We start from the raw sequence: 25,926 nt of genomic DNA, 5'->3' as shown, positions 1-25,926 counted from the left end.
TTTAATGCCACAGGTGACGTAAACACCTGGAGAACCACATGTTGGAGAAATCCGAAGCGACGAGTAGATTACTGGATTAGTCGATTAACACAGATTTGATAATTGATCGTTTATTAGGTGGAAATGTTAAGGAATCACCAAAGTCATTAGGAATCTCCCTCTGGGGTCAATGCATGTCTGAACAAAGTTTCATAGCAATCCATGTTGCATGCCACTAGCATGGCGGATAATTAGTTGCCGCCCTAATGTTTGAGCAGACTGTTAGCTGTGGAGGTGTTATGACCAATGTTCTCTAACTGTGAGTCTCACCATCCTTCTAAAATGGCCTCTCAAGTACAAAGTCTTGAGTAGTACACTTCGCACCATAACGATGGTTGAACCCTTGTTGTTGTTTCTTAGATGTGCAACCCTCATCAGTAGACCTATCGGAGCGTCGGCTTGTGGTCATGCGTTAATCAGTTTTTCTTAGCTTGACAATTTGTCAACCTGCTGAAACCGGTCTGGGGGGAAAATGAGATATTTCCTTCTTTAGCTCAGTGTTTACTTAATCAAAAGGGAAGCTGGACTTCCCCGAAGAGCCAGTTTCCTTCTCTGAGTGTATTAATAAGTCCCACCACTAAGGGCAGCTCGGGGCAGAATCAGTTATTAACTTAAATTAAACGGAAGACGTTTAAAGGCATCGCGAGGTGACAGATTTCCAAGCAGGGCTTGGGCAGGAAGTGATTACATGTGACCGTTTCCCTCTAGCTCCTGTGTACCACTTGCGCACAGTCTCTCTCACACACACACACACACACACACATACACACACACACGCACACACACACCTCCTCAATGGTACACCCGCCCCCATATCACACTGCCTTGGGCTTCCGATAGCAGGCTAACATTTCAAGACTGCATTCCTGAGGTCTGCTTACTCTTCATCTACTCTGGGAACCTGCAGTTTAGCTACTTTGGAAAAAGGATTACTTTTAAAACCAGCACTGTAGCCTATATTTCTTTCTTTTTTTAGATATATACATATAGATATATCTATATCTATATCTATATATATCTATATCTATATCTATATATATCTATATATATCTAGATATATCAAAATTGTGAAGCGTGTCCTGTCTTTCTGTGCATTCACACTTTTTGATTAGTATTTACTCGAAGGAGAAAGGCGGTATCTTCTTCATTTAAAACACAAGACGTGCGGGTGAACTATGACAAATCCATACAGCATAATCAACAGACTTCAGCTGACTGGCTTCTGGACAACAAGCCTTTTAAATTGTACACCTAATTGGCAAGCTGGAAAACCCATTCACTGAAGAGCAGACACTGAAACCTAAAACCTTGACTTGCACTTTCTAAAAGTAGACTTTGGGAGAGATCTGCAGCCTCTGCTTGTCACCACTTTAATTCATGTTCCACTTGCTCCACAACACCTTCAAAGAAAAGAGAGGAGCCAATGTTGCCTCTTCTGTTTAATAAGAGAATCATTCATACAGGAGCTGTGAACAGTGGAGAGTAACATTATTCTCATTGCAGCTACTGAATGTAGATCATTCTTGAGTTGGGTTTTGGCTGGTCAATTTGTTTTTCCTGCGCTGCTGGGCAACTTACCTAAAGCTCCGTTTTGCCCCAAACTAATTGGGTTGAATGTTACATGTTGTTTCAGTGAATGAGGAAAAAGTAATTGTCCTGCTGCTAAATGTTAGTTTAAGGGTGGGTGTCTTTGACCGCAAGATTTCTGGAAGGAATTGTGTTATTGTGCAATGATTTTACAATAACGTGGACCTCACAGCAGAGAGTTTCACTGTTGAGAACATAGGATCAATATCAAACACACGGGTTAAAGGGAACGATGTTGAATTCTGACTATAACATTAAAGGGACAGTGTGTAGGTTTTGGCGGCATCTAGCGTTGCGGTTGCAGATTGCATCCAGCTGAATACCCCTCCGCTAGCCCCTCCCTTTACAAGACTGCGCAGACTTACAAGCATGCGAAGAGCGGCCAAGTGCAAAACCGCGGTAACGCTGTGGTATCTTTCAGGACCTTCGACGATGCCATCATTACAATAACACTACTTTAGATGCAATGAAATTCAGGCAGCGGCTGGCGTTTTACAAGCGTGTCGGAGAACTACGGTGGCCTTCAAGTAATGTAAAAACGCAAAATAACCTATCTAGAGTGTTTGGTTTGTTTTTGAGCTACTGTAGAAACATGGCGGACTCCGTGAAGAGGACCCGCTCCTCGTATAGACATGAAGGGCCCATTCTAAGTTAACGAAAACAATTATTCTTGGTTTCAGGTGATTATAAAGTAATGAAAACATAGTTATGAAATATAATATTCCCTTTCTGCTAATAGATCCTCCTAAATACTATAAACTGGACCTTTTAGATTAAACCAAAAAATCCTATAGAATAATAAAGGTCACATGAGGTGTTGCTCACAAAGTTACCCGACTAACTCTCTAACCTCTGCTGTCCTCTGAAGCAGACCCCCCCCCGCCCATGCCTCCAACACTGTAACTTCATCACCTCACAAACCATGGTGCCACACTAGTATGTCTTGTGAATTTTATCTGGCTGAGAACTGCGCGACCAGATAAAAAAAAAAAAAGTGCCATATGAATCTAAGTGATTAAGGCAAGGGTGTAAACTGAGAGGGTGAGCTCGGTGGCTGGCGTGGAGGGACCGTACATGTCTGTGGCCAGCTGCACCTGTCTCACTGCCCTAAAGGAGCAGGGTCTGGGGCCCCAAGGTGGAGCTCAGCCAAAGGGGCAGCAGGAGAGGAAGGTAAGGAGGAGAAGCTTAGCGGGAGGTTGAGCTGAATGTAATTCCGCTGAGAATCTCTCCCACTGCGTACTCACCAAATCTATAAATAACGTTTATTAGGTTTAAGTGGAATTAGTGAAGATGTTAGTCGTCAGCATGTTCACGGATATATAGACATAGATTTTCTGACATGAGACGGAAGAGCCAGGGGTGTTAATAATGAGAGCCTTGCACATACTGTACACACACACACACACACACACACACACACACACACACACACACACACACACACACACACACACACACACACACACACACACACGTGTGAAAGCTGACACGGACGTGGATGCAACAGATACCACAGGTAAAAATAAGTAATTTACAAGATCCTCATTTATTAATTTCCCATATTGGCATCCATCTATTTAGGGTCATTCAGGGTGTTGGAGCCTTATCTGAGATAAAAAGCTTTCACCTTCTCCACTGTGTCTCCCTACCTACTCGTCCACCCCGCTGTGTTCACTGTATCTTGAAATAAACATGAACTAAATTACACAAAGTGAAGTAAGAAAATGTAAACTTTATTGCAACTTTGTCATTCTAAGTTCTCTGATTTACAGAAGAGAGAAAAAAAACACTTGTAATGGCACAGTCATCGTAATATGTACATTGCTGATACTGCAATAATCCAGACACTCGTGTCGTCCAGATTTAAGAGTGGCATATTAAGGCACAATGATTCGCTCAGTCTGTAGAGGGAAGGAATAAACACATCAAAGCTTTTTTCCTGCAATTTATACGCAAACATACCACGGCATTCCATAAAAGCAGTTTGTCCATTGTACATTCAGCTCTGGGAGAGATTAAGACGTTGATGTGTTCACCACAAACTGCGTTGCACTAAGACATTTGGTGATCTGATAGCTTCAGTAGACCTGAGTGTTTGAGTTGATACAGTAAACGTGTTAGATCAAAGTTACACTATCAGTTTAGTGGTAAAGCATTCACTAAGTGATAAGGTTTCTGGGTCTGTATCGTCACTGCTGGCCAGTTAAGATTGTCTTGTGATGAACAAATCAATAAAGAAAAGCCAACTAACTAACTGTACAAAGAGCAATGCATCATGGGGGTTACATTTCTCCATGAGCTAGTTTTGAATATAATACTAAAAATTAATAGCTTAAAGCATAAAGACCAGGGTTAAAACCCACTAAAACATCTTATATAAGTAATCCTACTGAGATAAAGCAAGCGATGGAAGTTAATGTGATTATAATGACCAAAGATTAAGATAATTACTCATCAGGGTTTATGTCCACTGCAGCGCTGTGACTTTTTTTTAATATCAATTTGGGATAAATCCAAGATTGCTGCAATATAAAGAAGTCTTACAAATGATAGCATCGTAGCCCATTTATGTATTTTAGGTTGAGAAGAGCTCTTTTCCCCAAGTCGTCCGATTAAAGGAATAGTTTGACATCGCAGTAAATGCGCTTATTTGCTTTCTTGCCAAGACGAGATGTGAAGATTGATCCCGCTCTCGGAGCTGGGAGTCAGATTTTGGTGGTCATCCCTATGTTCTCAGGGTGCTATGTTCTTGACACAAACTAACATTGTAAGAGAATGGAAAGGGCTATCCTCGCAGTTCAAATTGCAAAAGACAAATGGACATGGGCGTTACAAAGAATCTAGATATCAATGTCTAAAGTCAAGAAAACTGTCTTTCAGGGAGTTTATCTGTCGGTAGGATGTAAGATTTGATTTGGGTGATTTATACATATTCACTCAGGGAAACCTATTTTTTTTACCTAGGGTAAAAAACATTGCTGCGGTTTGATTTTAAAGGTCTTCTTAATGTTTCATATTGAGAGGATATTAAGACGGGGAACATAGCACCCTGGCAGCATACAACCCTGGGAACATAGATACGCTCCCAGATGTTGTTAGCTTTGGACCAGGCTAGCTGATCCCCCATGTTTCCAGTCTTTACAATATGCTAAGCTAAGCGGCTGCTTGTGGTACCTTAATATTTACTGTACAGGCGTGACTATAGTATCGGTCTTCTCATCTAACTCTCCGCAAGAAAGCTAATAAGTGTACTTACGAATATGTCGAACTAAATGTTAAAAATCAGACAGACTTAGTAAAAAATGAGCAGCCCATTTAAAACCCCTTACTACAGCAGGTTAGTGAGAAGGCAACATATAATCTAAATTAAAATATAGCCAGAGTTACAGTTACAGTGGCCAACAGAGTGGTATGTTGATACATTAAGTTAAACTACTCTAAGAATAAGTGCTAAGGGGTGGTAGATTGTTGTGTCTAATGACTCTGTAAAGCAGGGAAAAAACATAACTTGAGGTACATTCATAAAACATCAGCCCTTTGGCCTGAAAAGTTCAAGTAAAAGCCTCTCCGATGAGTCAGCAAGACACACGGTACCACGCTGCGTCGGCCTCTGTACGAAGCTTTCTGTGAGCTCATTTCTTCCCCATAAACCTTTTTCCTTTGTCCTTCTATATCTTCATTTGGTCTTCTTGAGATATTCAGATTCTTTTTTAGCAAAAAAGGAGCTTGATTTGTTCCTCCTTATCAGAGAGAGCCAGCAGCGATTAAATATTTAAAGACTGTAGAAATGCATTATGTAAACGCACAGATTTCTGAAAACAAAAAAAGCAAAACGGATCAAAAGGTCCGGAAACAAATCAGCCAAGAGGTAAAACCGATTAACGTGTTTAAAAAGTAAGAAAATAATTGTCACAAAGGAAAAGAAATAAAATCATTTTGAACTGTAAAGTGCAAGTATAAAAAAAAGTATTTCTACATCTCAGGCCCTGAGACAGGGTCAATGGTCTTTTGTGGAAAAGTGCAAGTTGAGAACAGCACAAGTAATTAAAAAAAGAAAGAAAAATAATTTGATTCAAAACAGTAACAGGATAAATCGGGTGACTCGGTGGATCCGTCGTGTGACTCAGCTTCTCCGTAAGAAAACAGCCACCTCCTCCAAGGGCACGGGGTGGTCATGTAGGAACGTCCCCCCATCGAACACCTGAGCGCTGCGGCTGTCCTGCCACTGGAAGCCCCCGTCAGGTAAATAAATATCCCTCTGCACTGCCCCCTTCTCCACCACTGGTGCCACCAGGACCTGGAAGCGGAAATTGGTAAAAACAAATTCAGATGTCAGGGGAGATTGTGCACCTAATTAGCAACACATCAGGTTACATTCATACACCATCGGGTGCCAAGTACATCGTAACTCAATCCCTCCCCATCAGAGCATCGTTAGGTCACCTCGTCTCCGATGAGGAACTGGTCATCGATGGTGAAAGTCACGGGGTCACTGGGACTGAGCCACCACATCGGCCGGTAGATGGGGTTTCCTGTCATCTGCCACTCCTCTGCATACTTTTCTATCAGTGGGACCACATCCCTCTGGTGCTTCACTATGTAGGCCCGTGTTAGGTTGAGCACCTATGGGTCACCAATGGAAAGAGGGGCATAAACATCATGAGGATTAGAGAGATTTCAGGTAACCTTTTTTCATGTGAGGAAAAACACGATTATCCCGATAATAGTAATTCACCACGATCGACTTATTGTAAGGGTTCTTTAGCATGATCCGCGATGAAATCCTGTATCGTCCTACTTGGGAGTTTAATAATGTATTTGTATTTTTGTATAATCGTGTATTTCCATAATTAGGAGTGTTTTGATGGACCAGCTGATAAAAGTGAGTCTATTTAGAGTCATTGTCTGCCCTTTGGTGGAGCTTCATTCAGAACCACTTACTGTATGTCTTTTATTAATATCCAGCCAAATATGTTTTTAAGAAATCTAGAGCAACTGAAAAACAATACAAGAGCCCTTTCCTTAACTAAATCATCTGCCTCAAAGATTTCGGTACAAGAATAATGTTAACAACGAGCTCTGCAAAAGCCATTTGTGCCATCTCTACATCCAGACACGCAGACAGAACCAAAGAGCAGCTCGACTTAGTGGTTTAACACTGTCCATGTCTTTCTCCTGTCTCCCTCTGTCCACACTACTTCAGCATTCCTGGAAGGGTCACATCCTCATCAGTGTCCCATCACAAAAACCGCATCTATAAAAATGTCTTTTTATGAGTTTGGATCGAGAACATTTGTAGGAATGAGCTTGAAGTCACAGCTCGGGTTTGAGTGGATCTTTCTCTAATTGAGAAGCCAGGCGTGTGTGTGGGTTTGAGGTTTTATTGCTATTTGATTCCAACGCGGCCGCTGTTGTGACCTGTCTATGACTGAAGTATCACACACTCTTGGAATAAAGGTGTGCCACATTTCAACTGTAGTAAAACACCCATTTAAAAAAAGAGTAATGTATCACTTGTAATGCAGCAGTCAAGTCTCCTCTGACATTTCTTCTCAGTCTCACTTCATCCTAGTTTATAAGTTGAAGGCCATGCAAGAGACCAAAATGGAAAATGTCTAAGCCCTATTTCTATCTTTGTCACGCAACACAAGTCACAACCAATATATTTCCTAGTGAAAAACTCCCACTCTGTCACACTTGTCAATTACTCATGGAAATCTTAATTGCCACAATAAAGTATTTTTCCAAGACTCAAATTCATTATCATTCCTGCTGAAGTGGCTTGTGAGAGTGAGAGTAAACCATAAATCTAGTGAAGGGATTGTAATTCAGAACAGATGGACTCTTAACCACAGGTGATGTCGGGAGGGGGCCGCACAGTCTATTGAGGGAAGAAGGGAAGGACAGGCGACGGGTTCCCTAACCCTCTTGATGTTTAGGAACCTGAGCCATGAAAAGTATCGATATATGTCACTGGACTCTCTGAGATCGTAGGCTTTGTTTTCCTGCCGTGTACGGTGAACAGTGCATTCCTGATTTCCAGTAGAGAGAGAGAGAGACAGGGTTTAGTCCTGTCTCTCCAGTTTTGACAGACCAGGTCTGAGCAGATCTCATGCTCCTCTGCAAAATACACTGATGAGAACTTCTCAGTGCTGAGGAGAGGCTGCTGGGTTAATACACTCTCCATCTTTCGCCTCTTTTCATAAGCAATCTCTGCACGAAGGAAGGATAATCTCTCACTCCCCTAATTGGCAGCATTCACACATCACTTAACTTTATCTCCCCACTGTAAGTCTCCACAAGTGAAAATCTTGTTGGAAAGTCTTGAAAAGAATGTGAAGCTCCTTTTTATTTTTTACTGTAATTATATCTAATGTGGATGAGGCACATGTAATGACAGCTCCTCCGCCTGGCTCTGCAGTGTGGGCCAAAGTGCGTTCAAGAGGAAAGAGTTGCTGAGTCAGAGTTAGTATGTTAGGGTGGCTATGGGAGGTGCTAAAATGCTTTGTAATGTATTTTTGGTTGTAATGTAATTCTAGTTGTATACCCGGTCCTCTCCACAGACCCAGGGTGGCGTGTGGAAGCTGATAACAGGGAGGAAAGCTATGATCTCCAGCCAACGGATGAACAACTCCTCATCTGTGACCAGGTCCCCAGACAGAGAGCCACCTGTTGAGAGAGAGAGAGAGAGAGAGAGAGAGAGAGAGAGAGAGAGAGAGAGAGAGAGAGAGAGAGAGAGAGAGAATTAAGAGACATGAACATTTATAATATCCAGGAGGGATGCTGGGTGATGTGGGAGAAGTGGGAACTTCTACAACTGAGTAAATACACTCCACAACTGGCCAATAACAACTGGAGTTCTGGCAGTAGACGACCCAGAAAATCCTGCAAAAATGGCACTTGTCGCATGTACTTGAACTAAAAACACTCAGGGATGACAACCATGGCAAGCTTGCACTGGTTATATGCAGTGCAATTTGCGGTGAGCTCATAAAACGAGGAAAAGGGCTGTTTGGGTGAGATGCTGGATGGAGAAGTGTGGCCAACGCAAACTGTTTTGCTTACAGAGGGAGGTGAGTGAACTTTTAACTTTAAACTTAGCTAACTTCAGGTAAAGCCGTTTAATTACAGGTTTGTCACCCTCAAGTGATTGTCGTCGGTGCCAGTTGCTAATATCAAACATGTTTAAAAGCCTTTCAGTCTTTGTAGTATTGTTCTTAAATGTATATGCATTCTAAATCTGACTCGTATTATTAGCGATGCATTTGGTGTTTTGTTTTGAATTTATTGATAGAAGAAAATAATGATTTAAGGAAATAGGAAAGTTGCAAGATCTTTGTACAATTCTCACACCTCCAGTGCTGGATATGAGCAAAACAAAGAGTTTTCTGGCAGACATCAGCTGTGCAATCTGCCATCACAGGAATTTGGAATTTTACAGGAATAAACTTAATTATTGTGCCAAAAACCAGAAAATCTGATGTGCTATTTGTTTTTGTGAAACAGTGATAAATGATACTCTTTTTATGAAATATGAAGTACTGTAATGTCCTATTAGAGGTGAGAAAAGTGACCCATTGGCTTTGGTATTACCTACTGCATCAGGAATGAGGAAGTTGTATCCCAGGAGAGTGTGGTGCAGCAGGGAGGGAATGATGCCCTTCAGGCCCATTGGGCTCCAGTCGGACTGCAAGGGGGTCATCCTCACAAACAGGGGCTTGTGGCTCGACCTGAGACACAGATAGCATCATAAGAAGCAGAAGGAGCAATCTTACAATGTTAAACATCTCTCTCTGTAAACAGTGGCAGTTGGTATTGAGGCTTGAGGGCGTTACCGTGTCCCCGCTGTCACAATGGTGGAGTCTCCTATTCTTGTGGCCAAGTCGGCCAGCAGGCTGATGTACTTGTCTCCTCCGAGAGCCTGCGGCGGCCGCAGGGATTGTTCCTCAAACAGATTCCCTTCGCCCCCCTCCAGCACCACATACTCCATCCCCAAATGGGCCTGCAGGGATCCCACCCTGTCCAGGAACCAGCTCGCCGCTCCTGGGTTGGTGATGTTTAGCTTTACGCAGAACTTTCCTCGCCACTGACTCATCACAGGTATCTGAAGGACCGGAGTAGAGTTTACACAATGATCATTTTCTATTTTTATAATTAAATATCAACCGCAGTACCTCTGCTGTTGAAAGGATAGATTTTCTGTATTCACACTGGCCGTGTTCACACTGCTCTGCTTTTTATCAAACTGCATCTAGTGAATGAAGATGGGCAGCAAGGCAGACGGAAAGTGTCTACTTTGGAAAAAGTTCTGTCTGGTTTTTTAATTTTTATAATGAGTAGGTGTTCTCATGAGTTGAGGAAACATTTTAGAATTGGAATATGTTTTCTGTGAATGGGCCAATCACAAGCTAAGTCTTTACTACAACAACAACCAGAATGAAATCAGAGAAACCTCGGGTAAACGTTAACATGCAGAGGACTGTGAACGCAGCCAAGTGCTTCACGGGATGATGACGAGCTCCACTCAAGTCTCACCAGCTGTCCCCGAGGGGCTGAGGGGAGACTAAGCCAGAAGGCTTCAGTGCCGTCCATGAGGGAGGTGTGGAACTGCGTGGTGTCCACGCCCAGGAAAGGGGACAGGGTGATGGAAATGTTAAGAAGCTTGACAAGTGGGAGGTCCCTGGTCAGTCTCTTGGACATCCCCCTTTTCCTGCTGTTGAGGTAGTCATGGTCCTGCAGAGAGACAGAGGATACACTGTGATATCTGCATTCACATTAGGCTGGAAGCCTTGCATCTAAGTAATTATAATTCAATATGATGCACTAATGGAACAAATCAAATGTTTATAAACTGGTATGACAATTAGCTTTACATTTGACATCTCTCCATGTGGACAAACTGCTTTGTAAACTGGTAGCTGTGACCTCTGCTCTTTAACGTGTATTATAATTCTTTGGAATTTGCATGGTAAAGTCAAACAGAGATGTCAGGTTACATAACTGTGGAAGGAAACCTTTTAAGAACACAAAGACTGACCCCAGGAGGTAAACCAGCTGTGGGAAGAAAGGGCAGATTAGCACATGTTATGTACTTTCTTTCTTTTTTTCCTTCCCGATCTTTCATTTTGTTCGGCTTCTTTCTTGAATTTAAATTCCACACAATTGTCACAGTTTTTTTTAACTAGGTTTGCTAACAGCTGCATTATTTAGTGTCTGGGTAATAACTTTAGAAACATGGCAAACTTATTAATAACACAAATGTTCCAATGCCTGCAATTTCAAACTAGTACGGACTCTGGAAAAGAGGTGTGACTGATCATTTATGAACACTTGTAAAACTGGAGTAAAAGAGAAGCATACTTTTTTTTACAAAGGATCCTTGTTGCTGATCACACTTCAGTATAGCCTTATACTTTATGGACAAGTTGCATTAGTTTCCATGCAGCACATGGCATTTATGGAGGGGAACTGGGAAAAAGCTAAACTGGTGTTTAATGCCTTTGATGTACAAGAACACTTCACATTGTGGGTAAGGGAAACTCTTGTTCACCAAATGGTATCCATCAACCGACGTGTGTTACTCCCCCTCTTATGAATCCTGTTACACCTTCTGGACTGGTAAAGGAAACATACTGTAAGCATTGTGTATGTATATAATACACTCGACCTCTCTGTGTGACGCTCATCTGCCTCCTCTTCTGTTGCATGGTCCAGGTCACATCGCAGCATCAAGCTGGTGTCAGGATCACCTACTCAAGTTAGTCTTGGCTGACATCCCTTCTAATCTCAACACACACAGTTCTTCGCCATCCCACGGTTACCACACACAAAGCAACCTGAGATCAGTTAAGAGAGTCTCTGTTTGTCTTCTCTTGGCTATATTTGTTTTGTAATGGAATATCACCGGGTATTGAGTTAGATCCACTTGACAGTGATCCTGTTTCCAGACATTTTCCAACAACTTCCAAGGACTTTTTCAAGTAACTGGAAAACTGTGAAGCGATGATAAACATCACCTGCCCTTTAAGGACCAAATCATGAAGTTTAGAATACCTGAAACATATCAGGAGACAATGATATATCACATTTACAAGTTTTATGACATAATTCAAAAAGTGGCGTGTGGTGTAGTATGGTCTGCACTCAGGGAAACATATTTTTTTTAACATGAAGCCCAAAACCAGCATTTTTTTCCCCATGTTGTGACATTTCTGCGATCTTGTCCTCCCTCTTTCGCTTCCCGCCCGTCTCCAGCGCTCTGGAGATCCACTTAAGAAAACGCTTTCATCTCTTTCCATGACCAGTTTTGAGCCTCTGACCGATGAACCCTCGCCAGCTTCACATCCCTGATGGTTTATTGAGGAGGATTACAGGAGTCTGCAGCTACACGGTGTAGCTGTTTTGATTCAGATTTTTACCCATTGATTCTGTAGACACTGTTAAAAAATGCACATGAAGTAAAAGATGTGATGCTACGTAATCACAACCTCTGACTTAAATGAGTTTCTTCACGTAGTACGATGAACATTAAGCCACGTGTCATTAGCTGACTTCTTTGGCTCTGCCTCTGTGAGGTTTAACTCAACTGAGTGGGATTTGTTTTGTGCCTCCTGCGCAGGTTTGTCTTTGAAAGATTCCCCAGTCTGCTAAAGATTTTGAGGCTGCGGTACAGATAAAGGGATGTGCGCGTACCATATCGGAGAGGAGGGTGGTGGAATGTTCATTGAGGCTGATGACTCCCTCCCCCAGCTGGTGTCTCCTCAGACGATTAGAGAAGGTCCTCAGCTCCCTCTCCACCTTCGGCCCTGAATCCATGTTGGCGAGCAGCTTCCAGAACGGCAGCCTGTAGCACACACAGAGGGATCGTACAGAACCTGCTGCGCTGAGGAATCTGGAGGAAGTTTAATTTATGACTCCCTAAATACCCACAACGTTTCAGTCAGTGCTCACTGAACCCACAGATGCACTACTGCTTGACTTATTGGTATTGAGACAAAAAAGAATTCCCCTTTCCGAAAAGGAAACCACCACTAATCTTAATCTTAACTGAACTAACCACAGCGCATTCATGTCGGGCAGCTCCCTGCTGTGCTGGGAGAGCTGCTGCACCGCTTCCTGGTGAGCAGCTTTCACGTTGCGGGCCACACACACGGTGTACTGCAGAGGCACTCGCTCCATACTCGGCAGCGACTGCAGGCAGAACTGATGTCTGCTGTCCAGCCCCAGCTGCAGGGGAATATCAGGAGATACAAGCACTGCCACACCTGCATGGTGGGAAGCAGACGGGAGAGGGCACAGGATGTTAGTTCATCACATCATTGTCAGAAACTCATAACTGTCTCAGAGAATCAGATAGAAGGATAATCACGAATACATCAAAATGATCTTGTTACAAATTACAAATACTTGCAAATGTATCAAAATAAAATACAAAACACTGGTATTGAATTAAGTACTTTGTCATTTGAAATTACAAAAATACATTCCATCACATGTTTAGTGTTCAGTAGCCTCAATATGGATCTTGAAATGTTGAAATATTGAAAGATGAGCTAATTTCCCACATCATAGATTTGAAATGGCCAATCAGGATATCTTGGAGGTGGGAGGCTGCGACTCCAGTGGTGCATTCTGGGTGGTTTATGTCAGTCAAAGCAACCATTGAATGACATGAAAAGCAACTGGGGGAAATGAACAGTTCGGCCACAATGATGCTCTAGTTCTTTCAGATGATAATAGGTATCTAATACTGTATGTGTGTAGAGGAGTAAGCACATTTCTAAGATCAACCAATTGAACAAGTGCAAAAGGCACATAAAGAATGACATGTTAAATAATGTATTTCAAGTACACCAATACAAGCTCTTATAGTATTTTGTCAAAAGAAACAATAATAATTCAGTCCATCAAAATACAAATGACAAATTACTCAAAAGTAATTAAATACGTATTTTAAAATCATTGAATTGAAATACTGCCCATCTCTACAGAAAATATGTATCACTTCAAACAGACATAATGCGAACCTTGATTTAAAGCAATCAAAAGCAGTGTAAGTATGAGACAGTCCTTTGCAGATTCCTCTCATATGACATAGTGCTCGAGTGATACTGAGACGAGGACGAGCGTGACGGACGGAGTGTTGTGGGAGGTAGAGTGTGGGCTGTGTCAGCTGATATTGCTCCGCTCAGATGTGAGAAAAACACTCCTGAGAATGAGATATCACAGTATGCAGTTAGATGAGTTTACACCGGGACTGCTGGCAACTTCATAGTAGGTAGGTTACACTGCACACCAATGAGAGATGTCTGGGATACATATCCAAAGTCACATTGACTATGAATTCTTTTTGTTTTTACCCCAGAGCACATCTCTTATTCAATCTGGGAGGTGAGCTAAGAAGAAGAACACCTGCGATTCAACTAATCAACGTTAGTCTTCTGAAAATCTCTCCTTTTCTCTCCTACTGCATCTATAAGCAGCCTTTCACAGGCCGTGTGAAATGATAAGATTATGCAAAGCAGATAATTGTGTCCGCAGATGTAGCTGCCCTGCAAGGAATGCCTCGTCCCTCTCAGGTTACCCCTACCCCCTATCCTCACCACTTCTCACCCGTCCTGACTCCCACCTTCTCCCTCACTGCTTTAACTACCTTTCTCTCCTCTCTGCTCTGCTGCGGCTCTATCCCATCTCAGGTCAGCAGAAACCAGCCAGGATCGATCAGTGCCTCCAACCCAGACTCCCCCCCTCACTCTAGTTTTTGCACAATCTGCTCAAAGTAGCCAAATTTGGGAGCTGATCAATAAGCAGATTGAGGGGGGGGGGAGGAAACTTTACAGTCTATGGGGGAGACCTTTAGACAGAGAGTTTGAGAACCGGACCTGAGAGTTTGGCTCACTTCAGCTACCCTCTCTAGTTTCAATGGCCTTACTGTTCTCATGCGGGCAGGGACCAGGAGCCGACAGGATACAGGTCCATAATCAGATTAATAGTTTCAGAGATCAGTATTAAAAGGCTGCATAAAGCCTAGTGAAGAGCCTTCAACCACCGGGTAATTCTCACGTGTTTGCAACGGATAATGTCAAAGAGATACTGGTAACTCCTCAGCTGCCCCTCACAGGGTATTAGGTCACCTCCCAACTGCTTGTTATAGATTCATAATGGCAGATAAATGTAGATTTTTAGCAAGAAACACCCTTGTATATTTAAACGGCCAGGGATAAAATTGCTAAAATGAATGAACGCAAAGGTGCCATGAAACTGCACCTGTCAATAATGCACATATACAGTGCACTAGAAAGTGGGCCAGCAGGACATTTTTTTATAGCTTTATGGAAGGATGGAAGTGGAATGCAGGCAGTGGAAATAGAGGCGACCAGAGTATACCAGACACCGAGTAGCCTCGTAGAATGATGTGCAGATACAGCAGGCTACAAACAGTGTGTTGTACCAAAGTGCAAACGGGGTGGAAAGTGAGGTTTTTAAGCATGACTTCTTGAGTCATATTTAATTTTTATGGGAAATGACACTGCAGGGCCTCAGAGAAATGGGACAATCTGGTCCAAAACAGCTGCACCTTTTATTCCAGCTTCTAAACATGCAGATTTGAATGTTAAATATACTAAATCCTGTCTGGTGTGTTTATACAGTTCTACCGCTATGCGTTTTGAGTATGTGGTGAAGTCCTGATTGTGACTGAACTTCTGACCTCTTGTTATATAAGTTCAGCGCTTCTTAGGACACAGACGCACATCTTAGACTGAACAGTATCTCTGGATGCGTGTACCAGAGGGGAGCAGGAATCAATAAGTGTTATTTAAAGAAAGTCAAGCAGGTTTAAGGCCTTGAGTTACAGCCAAGATGGGGTGCACAGGAGTTAAAGGGGAAGCGAGGGGGGGTGAGACCCTATTTTTAGAACAATTCCTTAAACACTCCAAGCTTCCCCCGAAATGTTTTCCACAAGCTCTCAAAAGCCAAATTACATGCCTGACAGTCTGTATCCGCTCACCTTTGAAGCAGCAGATAGGCAAAGGTACGTTTAGTGGGCAGGTTTGACACACACATGCCTCAATTCTTTACTGCTGTTGAGCAGACACACAAATCAAGATCGCCTCTTCACACACATACGTACGTGCATTCTCACACACATTCACACACACTTTCTCACACACATTCTTTAATAGGAAACTGAAGACTTCCAAGAAAAACAGAGCAGGACTTATAGGACCGTAAAGTTCTGCACTTCCTGTCGCTCAGTCTGAGCTGAACGTTCAGAGGTGGCAGCGGAGGTGACCCCGTGCACCTTCTGATGGGTCAGGAAGGTTTTAATGTGGCGTCTAAGCCCTCGGAGAGTGGCTGGTCTGGGTGGAAAACTCTGCTGCTGTGGGCCAGATGGGCTACACTCATTTACCTGTCATATTTATACTGTTATTTATGACACCTGTGCAAACTTACAGACCTGAGTGAAGTTATAAAAGGTGCATTCAAACGCTAACTATGTGCGTGCGTGCAAGTGTGTGTGTTTTTAGGCATGCATTGCCTTAACAATGGAAACTTAGTTTCTGTGCCCAACCTCAAGAAATAGATGGCCACAAAACTGGAATCGTGCCATGGTAGTAAATGTCCGATTCCGCTTATTGAACAAAATAATGAAACACTAAAGAGTCTTTTTCTTTGCTCCATTCCTACCATCAATCAGCTCCAATGTTTCAAGTGTGAGACGCTGTGTTCCGTACAAATATCACAAGTAATAAAGTAAAAATAGATCAAACAAGAAGATCCCACATTCAAAGACTTTGATGTGATAAAACAGTCTTTATCTTTTACTTCAGTCTCAGCTGGTGAAGTCAGCATAGTGTTAAAGTAATTCACTACCAATGTTTCCATACAACTTCATTACTACATTTTGGCTTATTTCATATAAAGAAATACTTGCTGAAACACGGATTGTTTTTATGTAGACCAGTGTTTCTCAAACTTTTTCAGACCAACGACCACTAATAAAAAAACACTCAGGGACCACCTAACTCCCCAAATATCCAAAAACAATAGGCCTGCTCACCACTCCAACAATATATTACAACTGACAGCCTGATAATGAGCTTCATGTGACCTTCTCTATATCGCTCGTTCACACATTAAATCAACAATACAAATACAACTACGGATTCTACAAGCATTTCGTTCATATGCGATTTAAACAGTGAATGCTGATCGACCAGAGGTCCGCAGAAAGACTGATGTAGACGGTTGTGAACAAGCATACTGTAATGACATAAGTGGACAGACACTGTTGTATCTACCCTCCACTTAAAAAAGAATCTCTCTTGCTTGTTGTCCTCGATGGAAAGTATTAGGTAGGAGATCAACTGTGGAAAATTTTGCGGGATGATTTTCATATATACAGTAGCCCTCTCATACAGGAGATGACAGCTCTCTTTGAACAAAGCTTCAGTTGGCTAAGTGAGTCATTGTTAAAGTGTTTCACCTCGTTCTTGTCCGGGAGAGTCAAGGTTTCAGGGCAGCTGCTCGGGCACCTCCTAGTGACCTATTGAGTAACACAGGGGCAGCTTGTGTTCCTTCTATATGCAAGCTGAATATTTCAAGCATTTATTTCTATGTTTACGTGTGACTCAGTGATCTTGGGTTGGAATAAAGAAAATGCTCAGGAAATACTTGACCAGGAGTTATTCAGAAAAACCGAATAAAGCCCAAAAGCTTTCACTCCACCTCTGTTGTCTGTTTATACTAAACCTTGCTTAAGTAAGTCCTATCAATTAGATGTTTGGAGAAAGTATTAGTATTTAGTATTTTATCACGACTCAACGTTGTGTATTTAAGTCTCAAAGTATTTTAACTTCATGTCCACTTACTAGCTTACTTACCCCCAACATATAAAGTGACCTTTTCTGTGGATGTTTTGTACTTTTGTATCAACTTTTGACTATCGTTTTGACCGTGGTTATCCTGCTTCCTTGGCTATTACTCACCATAAAACACCATAATGGAAGAACATTTTTACTTATTGCTCTCATCCTTGTCAGTAGAAGGCTCTGTTGTATCAGATAAAGCTGATTAAGTATCATTATCTGAAAGAATAAAAAAAATCTAAATCCATGACGGTTACAGAATTTGTATCCCTATCTGTGTGTTGTGCTTGGCTGGTTCCCTCCGAGAGACCGAACAACAGACGAGCGAGAGCAGCAAAGTATCATTTCTTTGGATCCCGCACGGAAAGATTGAGTCAGGGATAGAAATATAAAAAAAAAGGGGTTGGAGATGGAGAGGCCAAGGGGACAGAAAAATGATGCTAAATGAATGATGGAGAGACGTTATCCACATCCACATTTATACAGTGTGTGTGTGTGTGTGTGTGTGTGTGTGTGTGTGTGTGTGTGTGTGTGTGTGTGTGTGTGTGCGTGTGTGTGTGTGTGTGTGTGTGTGTGTGTGTGTGGAGGTGGTCGAATATCTTAAGGAGATACTGTCAAGATTTATAAGTCTGGCAGGAATTATATGTGATTCTAATCTGTGATAATCACTTTATAAAGGCTAGCATGGAAAAAAAGCAGATATAAAGAGACAGTAGATAAATGACTTTCATTGGATCCAGAGCGAGGTGATGTCAAAGTTAGAGCTATCACACGCTCAGTGATTAACAGCCTGCTGTGAAAACAAATAGGATCTCTCCATGTCCTTATTTGTAAGATGAGTTGGTAAAACTTTGACGAGAGCCAAGTTATCTGTCTGATGTAAACATACAGTATCTGTATCTGCATGTGAATGAGGCCGTCTGAGTATTATAAGATAATGTTTTAATAATGTTATAACACTCATATTTAATAAATAAAGGTATATTTCAGGGTAAAGAAATAAAAAATAATGCTGCTCATTGTGTAAATAAGATCAAAGGAAAGAGGAAAAAGAATTCAAATGAATACAATATTATATGTGTGTGTGTGTGTGTGTGTGTGTTTGTGTGTGTGTGAGTGTGTGTGTGTGTGTGTGTGTGTGTGTGTGTGTGTGTGTGTGTGTGTGTGAGTGTGTGTGAGAGTGTGTGTGTGTGTGTGTGTGTGTGTGTGTGTGTGTGTGTAAATTACATACAAATACAAATTGGTTTGGTTATTTTACTTACCATTGTCAAATTGCATATTTCTCACTTTTTAGTTATTTCTAATCCCTGAACTGAAATTATGTTTTGTCTTTAGTTATATAGAATAAAATAGATATAAAGTAACCAAAACTAAAGTAAATTGACACTGTACATATGTCATTACATTGTACACTATTAAACAACAAAGCCTTTTTTTATTTAACAAAGAATTTAAAATGATAAATGTACTGATTGACTATCTGTGATTTAATGAAGAAAATCAGAAATAAATGATTGAGAAAATGTCGATCCAGTATGTACATTGAATCATTTAAATATCTTTACTTGAAGTGGAACAATTTGACTTCAAATACTAACCCTCAATAGACACCGTAGAGTGAAATAACCGTGACCCTGTAAATGACTGTAATGGTCCTCCAGTATTGTCTCCAGCCAACAGACAGCTCCTGATTACTGTCAAGTGATTTGACCATGGGCACCAATTATTTTCCAAAGTATAGGTTGACATTTCTTTGTCATATCTCTGCATGACATTTGCTTACTAAAACCTTGCCTGAATTGTTTCCTTAAGACCTCCAGTTGAGTAAATGTAGGATTAAGCCCCAAAGCTTTGGGACAACTTCTCTGAGAGAGTGTCTCTTATGTTGTTAATGCAGGATGTAGCTTCAGTGATATCTAATCTGCTCTTGGTAGCCCAGTTGTTTTTGTATGGATAAAGACAGGTGTGGCTATGACAAGTCCCTTCCAGTTGGCAATGCTCTCAAATGTCACTCTAGTGCACAGCTGCATATATCTTGTCTCCTGTCTCTCTGCTTTACTCTTCTACCTCTTCTTGACTCTGTTTAACATCGACTATTACAGTAAAGTATTCTGTTGCTCTGTTGCTCTATGTTTCAGTCCATCGGTCTTGCTCTTTGACTATCCGCAGTCACAGCTCCATATTGCCTACCACATTCATAATGTGCTTCTATGACTAACTAGAGTCAGTGGTGACAGGTCCCATATGTACAGTACAGACAGTGGGTTTACACAGCTGTGAGGCCTAATAATACATATAACTGCTGTTTGTTTTCCATAGAGCAGATTCAGGAAGAAATGCGGCATCAAAATACAGATTTGTCGGTCCGTTAATTATAAATAAAATTCACCAAAATGATCAAAACATGTGGTAACTCTTGCTTTTTTATTACCACTGAGTGCTGCCTTACAGGAATCTGTTTTGAGCAAAACAAACATACCACAGTTCTTTTTTCATCCGACGGAAACTGAAGAAGCACACCCGCAACTAATTTAGAAATGGGGCTTGAATCATAATCATAAATGGTTAAAAGCAGTGCTAAGAGTTCAAAGCCGCTTTTCCTGAGAGGATATATAACTGAGTGAGAGGTGTAAAGTCTCGAATACAAATGTACAGTACATATTTTAAGTTGAATTCACTTTTCTAGACATATTGGAAGCCCATTTGTTGTGTTCTCTGCCCAATTTTACTGGGAAACACAACAATGAACACAACATATGGTTATAAATTACATCCAGTCTATGTAAAAAAGATATTAGTTTAGTATGCTGTATGCATGTAATCATTTATGTGCTGTAAATGATTTTTCGTTCTACATTTAATGAGATTTGGACGTTTACATGCAAAGATAATAATGTTGTGCTGCCAAAACTAGGAACAAATCAATTAAAGTTAAACCTTCACAGGGTTGCATAAACCCACAGTTTCCCATAATGATCCTGTTTACTACACATAATGGGTGGACTGTTTTTCTTCATAAAAGCTGATGTAATTATTTCCCATCCCACAACAATAACACAGTTATGACTCTACCACATCAAGCTGTTCGTCACAGCCGCAGTCATCTTTTGCAGTTTAAAGTGTGTTGCTTCAGGTATTACTTTTGTCACAGCTATTAAGAAGAGGAAGGCAAATGCAGCTGTTGCAGTCTGATGTGTTAATGTTTTTTTAATGGCTTCTTCCATGGCCCATGCTACACCCTTCCATCAAGTTTCATGAAAATCCGCCAGTGGTCTTTCCAAAAACAGACCGACGTACCAAAAAACAAACCAAAACATATAACCTCCCTGGGGGAGGCACTAATGCTGGTCCAACCAGTCTGATGTGCACAAGAGCACAAATGTGTGTGGTTATTTTGCAAGAGTCCGGAGCTGCTTATACAGGATGTCATCAATGATTTATGCAGGTTAAGCATTGCACAAACAAGACACTGCAAATAGAGCCTGTACCTTTCCCTGAAATGAGCGGATCAATCAATCCTCATACAGGATGCAAACTGTTGTGGATGCCAGTAACAATCAGACAGTAGTTATTACCGTGCCATAATGTCATTTCTGTCATAATGAATTGAAACCGTCTTCTTGTTCTACACAATGAAAATTAAAGTATATCAAAACTACGCGTGTGAGTATGGAAGGTGAACAAGGAGAACAAGTAAATTTCAATGTCAGACACCAAAGTAGCAGTGTGTTATTGTGCTGCACGTTTGAGCTGCAGCTCAAGAAATGACAGCCTACATTGTTAGGTTTCTTTCATTTTCAACTCATGAGCTGCATGCATTAGGGAAGGAGAGTCCAACTTCATTAAAATCATTCATCAATCATAATCTCCACTGATCCTAGGAATAGTACAAATGGAAAGTACAAATTGCAATACGTCTTCAGTTGTGAAAAACAATTCTCTCTGAGGAACATTATGTAAATCTAAGAGCCAAACAAAAACATCCTTGAACTTTAAAGCAAGATATCATGTTAAATATACCTTAGATGCTCCAACAGGCATCGCTGTCATTGCTGAGCATCAGTTTGCTATGTTTGGGGCTATGCACAGTGTGTGTCTGTGAGTGGTTACTTGGCAACGTTCGAACAGTTGTTCTCATCGGGATCTCATCTCATCTGTATGTGTTTTTTTCCCTCCGTGCAAAGCTCAACGGAGCAACAAAGGGTTACAGGGTCTTGATAATTACTGCCGTCCTCTCACAAGGTGGAAAAGGGATTTCAGTCATGTGACTCTCTTGTTAAGCCTGCCACTGTGTTACACAACATCCCAAAATGTGCATGGGTGTATACGTGCATTTGTTTCTGTCAGTACGTGAATGAATGTGTGTGACATTGCTGCTAACAATCAGCAAAGTCGTAATAGATGATTGTTTGTGTCATCGCAATGGCTAATGGTGTGACATCAGCTAAATTAAAAGGTTGGTAACTGTGTAGCCACTCAATGCACACAAGTGTATGTTTATAAAATGGGATTTAGAAATGTCTGGTTATAAAACATAATATCATATTTATGTGAAATCTTTCAAGAATAAAGATTGCTTAGTATGAGCAGCAGTAAGCAAGTAAGCAAACTCCACACAAACACAACTTGAGAGCAACACATGTAGACACTCACACTCACACTCACACTACACACACACACACACACTCACACTACACACACACACACACACACACACACACACACACACACTCACACTTACACACACACTCACACACACTCACACACACACACACACACACACACACACACACACACCCACACACACACACACACACACACACACACTCACACACACACACACACACACACACACACACACGTTCCTCATCAGTCACATTAACCATTCATATCCGCCAGTGCCCACCCCCCCCCCCCCCCTTTGCCCCCAGGATAAAAAATCTAACACCCCCAAAATAACCGGGTGAGTTATAAGAGTCAGCAGGGCCCTCATCCAAACTGCACTTTTAATAGAAACAAAAGGCAATTACCCCGCTATCCCTAAGAGTTAATTTAAGATGCTAAAGGTGGTTTGCTTCCCTTTGTAGTCTAATCTCTAAATTAATAACAGAGATGCCACAGACAGTATCGTGTTACACTCTATTAGTGGGATGGACGTCCTATCCAGTCAGTGATGTGTGTTTTTTTTGGGATGCTGGTTCTGGAGGTGGTCGGACTATTCTTCTCAACTCTAACACAAACAAACACATGCATGAGGGGGGCTGGTAAGAAAAAACAACAACATCCACAGGGCTTCCCTCATGCCCTGGGATTCTTGCCACACATCGTATACCCGCTGATGAGGGGTCAGATTTCCCTAGCTCTTGTGCTAACCCTGCACCAATGGCAAGTGTGGAAAAACAGCTGACAATGTGTCAGTTGAAACATTTGAGAAGAGTTTCTTATTGTGACAGACCGAGGTGTGAAGAGGAACTGTGACTCCACTTTTGCTAATGACATAGTCTCCACTAAAAGTAAATCTCAGTTGATGCAAAGGACTGATTCCAACAATGACCTCTCACCTGTTGAGCCCAGGAAGTAGCGCTCCAGGGCAGAGCCGAAGCCAGAGGGATTGCCCATAAGATCACTCACAACGAAGGGCTGCGTGGTGACGTTCTGATCGTTGATCGGCCAGGTCTGACCCCGGACACTGGCGCCGCCGTACCAAGACACGTTGGTCATGGAGAAGCAGTCCTGAAAGGATGCACATGTGCACAAAAATAGTGTGAGAGAGAAAGACCCAGAAGGAAAGGGAAGAGGTAGAGAAAGGTTTACATTCATGAAGACAGAGTGAAGACAGCAGCTAAACATGTGAAATGTATGCTGTCTGGGAAAAGGACATATATACAAATTGATTGTTAGGGATGATAATTAGAAGACAGTAGATGGTAGAAGAAAATGCAAGTTGCTTATGAGAGCAGATTTACAAGTAAATGATTGTAAATGTAATTCATGAGTGGGTATTAGAATTGCAATTTAAAAATGTCCAATGCTCTCACATACCTGATGTCTGAGTATGGATTATTCTAATCTTTGACAGTCAGTGCAATTTTCTGTTACTTTTGCCCAGAAATCCAGGGCACTGGGTGGTATGTGATGGCTGGCACATGAGACTGTGTCAGAAAGCGTCGCACGCAGGAGGGATTGAATGACAGAGGGTTTTCTAAGAGAAAGCTTGTCCTTCCTCAAAGCGTCTTTACGCGTGGTGGACAAATGTGCAAACCGGCAGCTCATTTATTATACGTCAGCAAATCCGGGCTCTGCTAAGGAGTTTGGAAACAGATGCCAAGTGGTCACATGAGAAGCGCCGGGCAGAGTTTTGGAAATTTGAAAAATAAAGGCGATTTTAGTTTGGAAAGATTTTCTGTGAGCACTCGCGCCACATGACAGGGAGTTATGTCGAGGAATGTTCCAGTGGGGACAGATTAACCTCCGCAAACGTCCCAATAATTAAATGCCTTTGATAATTAAGCTGGGGGGAAAGTACAGTAAGTACTGTGCATGTCAAAAAGCATAACAACTCTGACGAAGCAGATGTAATGTAGTCCGCTCAGCGCAGCTAATCGTGGGCTGTAAAGTTTAATTAAACTTTTTAATGCAGCCATCTTGTGATTAAACAATGTTATATAAACAGGTGGTAGAAATCATGCAAATTGAGTTAGACCACTAACAATAAAAACAGACACCTAATTAACAAAACTTCTTGTAACTGATTTGTATGACAAAAAACCTGCTTGTTGTCATGTTTTCAGTTGTAAAGGTGAACAGGGGCCTTCTTCAAATATATGTGAACATATACAGCCACGGACAATCATATGCCAAAGAGCATTTAGAAAACTGCAAATTGAGGTATGAATGTTCCAAGTGCGAAACTGCTTTTTGCACATCACATTGTGCGTAAAATAGCATTTAGATTCTGACTGTGTTTATTGCGACTTTCTCTTGAGTGCACACTGAGGGAGAAACCTTACCTTCAGCTCCACATGACAGTGGACCGGCCGCCAATTCATACTGTAGCACTCCGTCTCCGTCTCCTCATTCACCTCCAGCGAGATCGTCACCTCGGCCACCGAGTCCCACGTATAGCAGAACTCCGTTTTATTCAGCCAGCACAGGTTCCTCACAAAGGGATCCTCGATATCGGGGTTCCCCACGTTCCCGACGTCTATCTCCACATAGGTATTGTCCTCCATCAGGGTCTGTATGACCAGCGAGTGGGTTCTTCTCTCCCATATCAGTCCGCTAAAAGTCCCCCTGAGGATCCAGTTCTTGTTAGGCTGGTCCACCACTTGCCAATAAATGATCCCGATGGTCATGACAAAGAATACGGCCACCCCGAGACAGGCTATAGCTCCTTTCCAGGTCTCGTTCATCTCTTTCAATCCCGTGTCCCATGTTACCTCTGGGATGGGGCTGGGGTTCCTATTTCGAGCGTGGGGCATGTTGTCTTTGAGATCAGCAATAATTAAACTCAAAAAATGCTGCAGAAATCTCTGTGCGTCAAAAATCTCTGTTGCTTCATCATGTCATGTTGTTTTCAGTGAGGCTACAGGGTAAACCAGTCTACTCTTTATCTTTACACCGTTTACACTGTTGTTGATTTTTTTGCGCAATTGTGCCAGCAACAGAGACCTGTCATGTGAAGAAAGCTGTGAGAGAGAAAAAAAAATCCCAGCGAGGAAATAAAACAGCATGAATGAATAAGTGACTCACCACATACTGCTGCCGTTTTAAAAGAGTTGCATTTGTAAATTGCATTGGCTGCAGTGAGCTCGTGAGCAGCCCCAAGCCGGGTTTGGCAGCAATGCCTACGAATAGCTCCTAAGACGCTGTCTTGCTTGCCCTGCAGTTTCTGACGTAACGCCGGGTTGTTTCTTCAGAGGAAAGGTAGAGAGAGGGAAATGGGGGATCGGGAGGGTTTGGCTGAGTCTTGGAACTGCCCGCCGGGGCGAGGAGGCCACGGACAGCCTGGAAGGGAGGGATCCCCATGCGTGCTTGCAAACTCTCGGTGCGCTCTCCGTGCGTAAAGACTGTGGAGACATGTCATCCGGTGGTTTGGTAGACACTCAGGGGCGTCAATTGCCATCCTTTATCCAAGTCTGTTCTTGTGGGTGTTTCATATTTTAATAGAGAGCAAAGAGTGATGAAACCGATTTTGAAATCAGAAGTACAATGATCTTAGCAGTGGAATATTGAAGATATCTTATGTCTTATTAACAATATGTTAAACGTGAGAGGATACTGATTTGCATGCAACAGATAATTTTACTTTTTAGCCCCACACAAAAACTGAAAGGGAAATGTTTTTGTATTTTAGTGTCAACATGAATTTGAATGTGTATTAACTTGTATGTTTCTGACAGTTTGAGTTCTTAATGGGTGGTTCTTTTGT

The 25,926-nt window shown here is 41.9% G+C and overlaps 1 protein-coding gene across 1 annotated transcript; it reads right to left on the bottom strand.

Moving 5' to 3' along the window:
- Nucleotides 1-3,351: 3,351 nt before the first annotated feature.
- Nucleotides 3,352-25,147, bottom strand: LOC115009490 (SITS-binding protein). The gene is made up of 10 exons (XM_029433483.1): nt 24,506-25,147; nt 23,057-23,228; nt 12,683-12,890; nt 12,319-12,469; nt 10,162-10,359; nt 9,462-9,730; nt 9,220-9,356; nt 8,174-8,295; nt 6,070-6,249; nt 3,352-5,923 (listed from the first exon to the last, which is right to left on the bottom strand). The coding sequence occupies exons 1-10, from the start codon at nt 24,974-24,976 to the stop codon at nt 5,750-5,752; spliced, it is 2,082 nt and encodes a 693-aa protein (XP_029289343.1). The 5' UTR covers nt 24,977-25,147; the 3' UTR covers nt 3,352-5,749.
- Nucleotides 25,148-25,926: the final 779 nt, after the last annotated feature.

The sequence above is a fragment of the Cottoperca gobio genome, chromosome 6 (genome assembly GCF_900634415.1).
Source record: "Cottoperca gobio chromosome 6, fCotGob3.1, whole genome shotgun sequence".
Lineage (NCBI taxonomy): Eukaryota > Metazoa > Chordata > Actinopteri > Perciformes > Bovichtidae > Cottoperca > Cottoperca gobio.
Note: the sequence above shows the minus strand (reverse complement) of the source record. Positions and strands in the feature narration are given on the sequence as shown.

Bases quoted from the DNA above. Each gene is read 5' to 3' on its own strand.
- LOC115009490 (XM_029433483.1), bottom strand. From the start codon at position 24,976: ATGCCCCACGCTCGAAATAGGAACCCCAGCCCCATCCCAGAGGTAACA. The intron at 23,229-24,505 runs GTAAGGTTTCTC...GCATCCTTTCAG, and splicing joins ACTGTCATGTGGAGCTGAAG to GACTGCTTCTCCATGACCAA. The intron at 5,924-6,069 runs GTGACCTAACGA...TTCCGCTTCCAG, and splicing joins AGTTCCTCATCGGAGACGAG to GTCCTGGTGGCACCAGTGGT.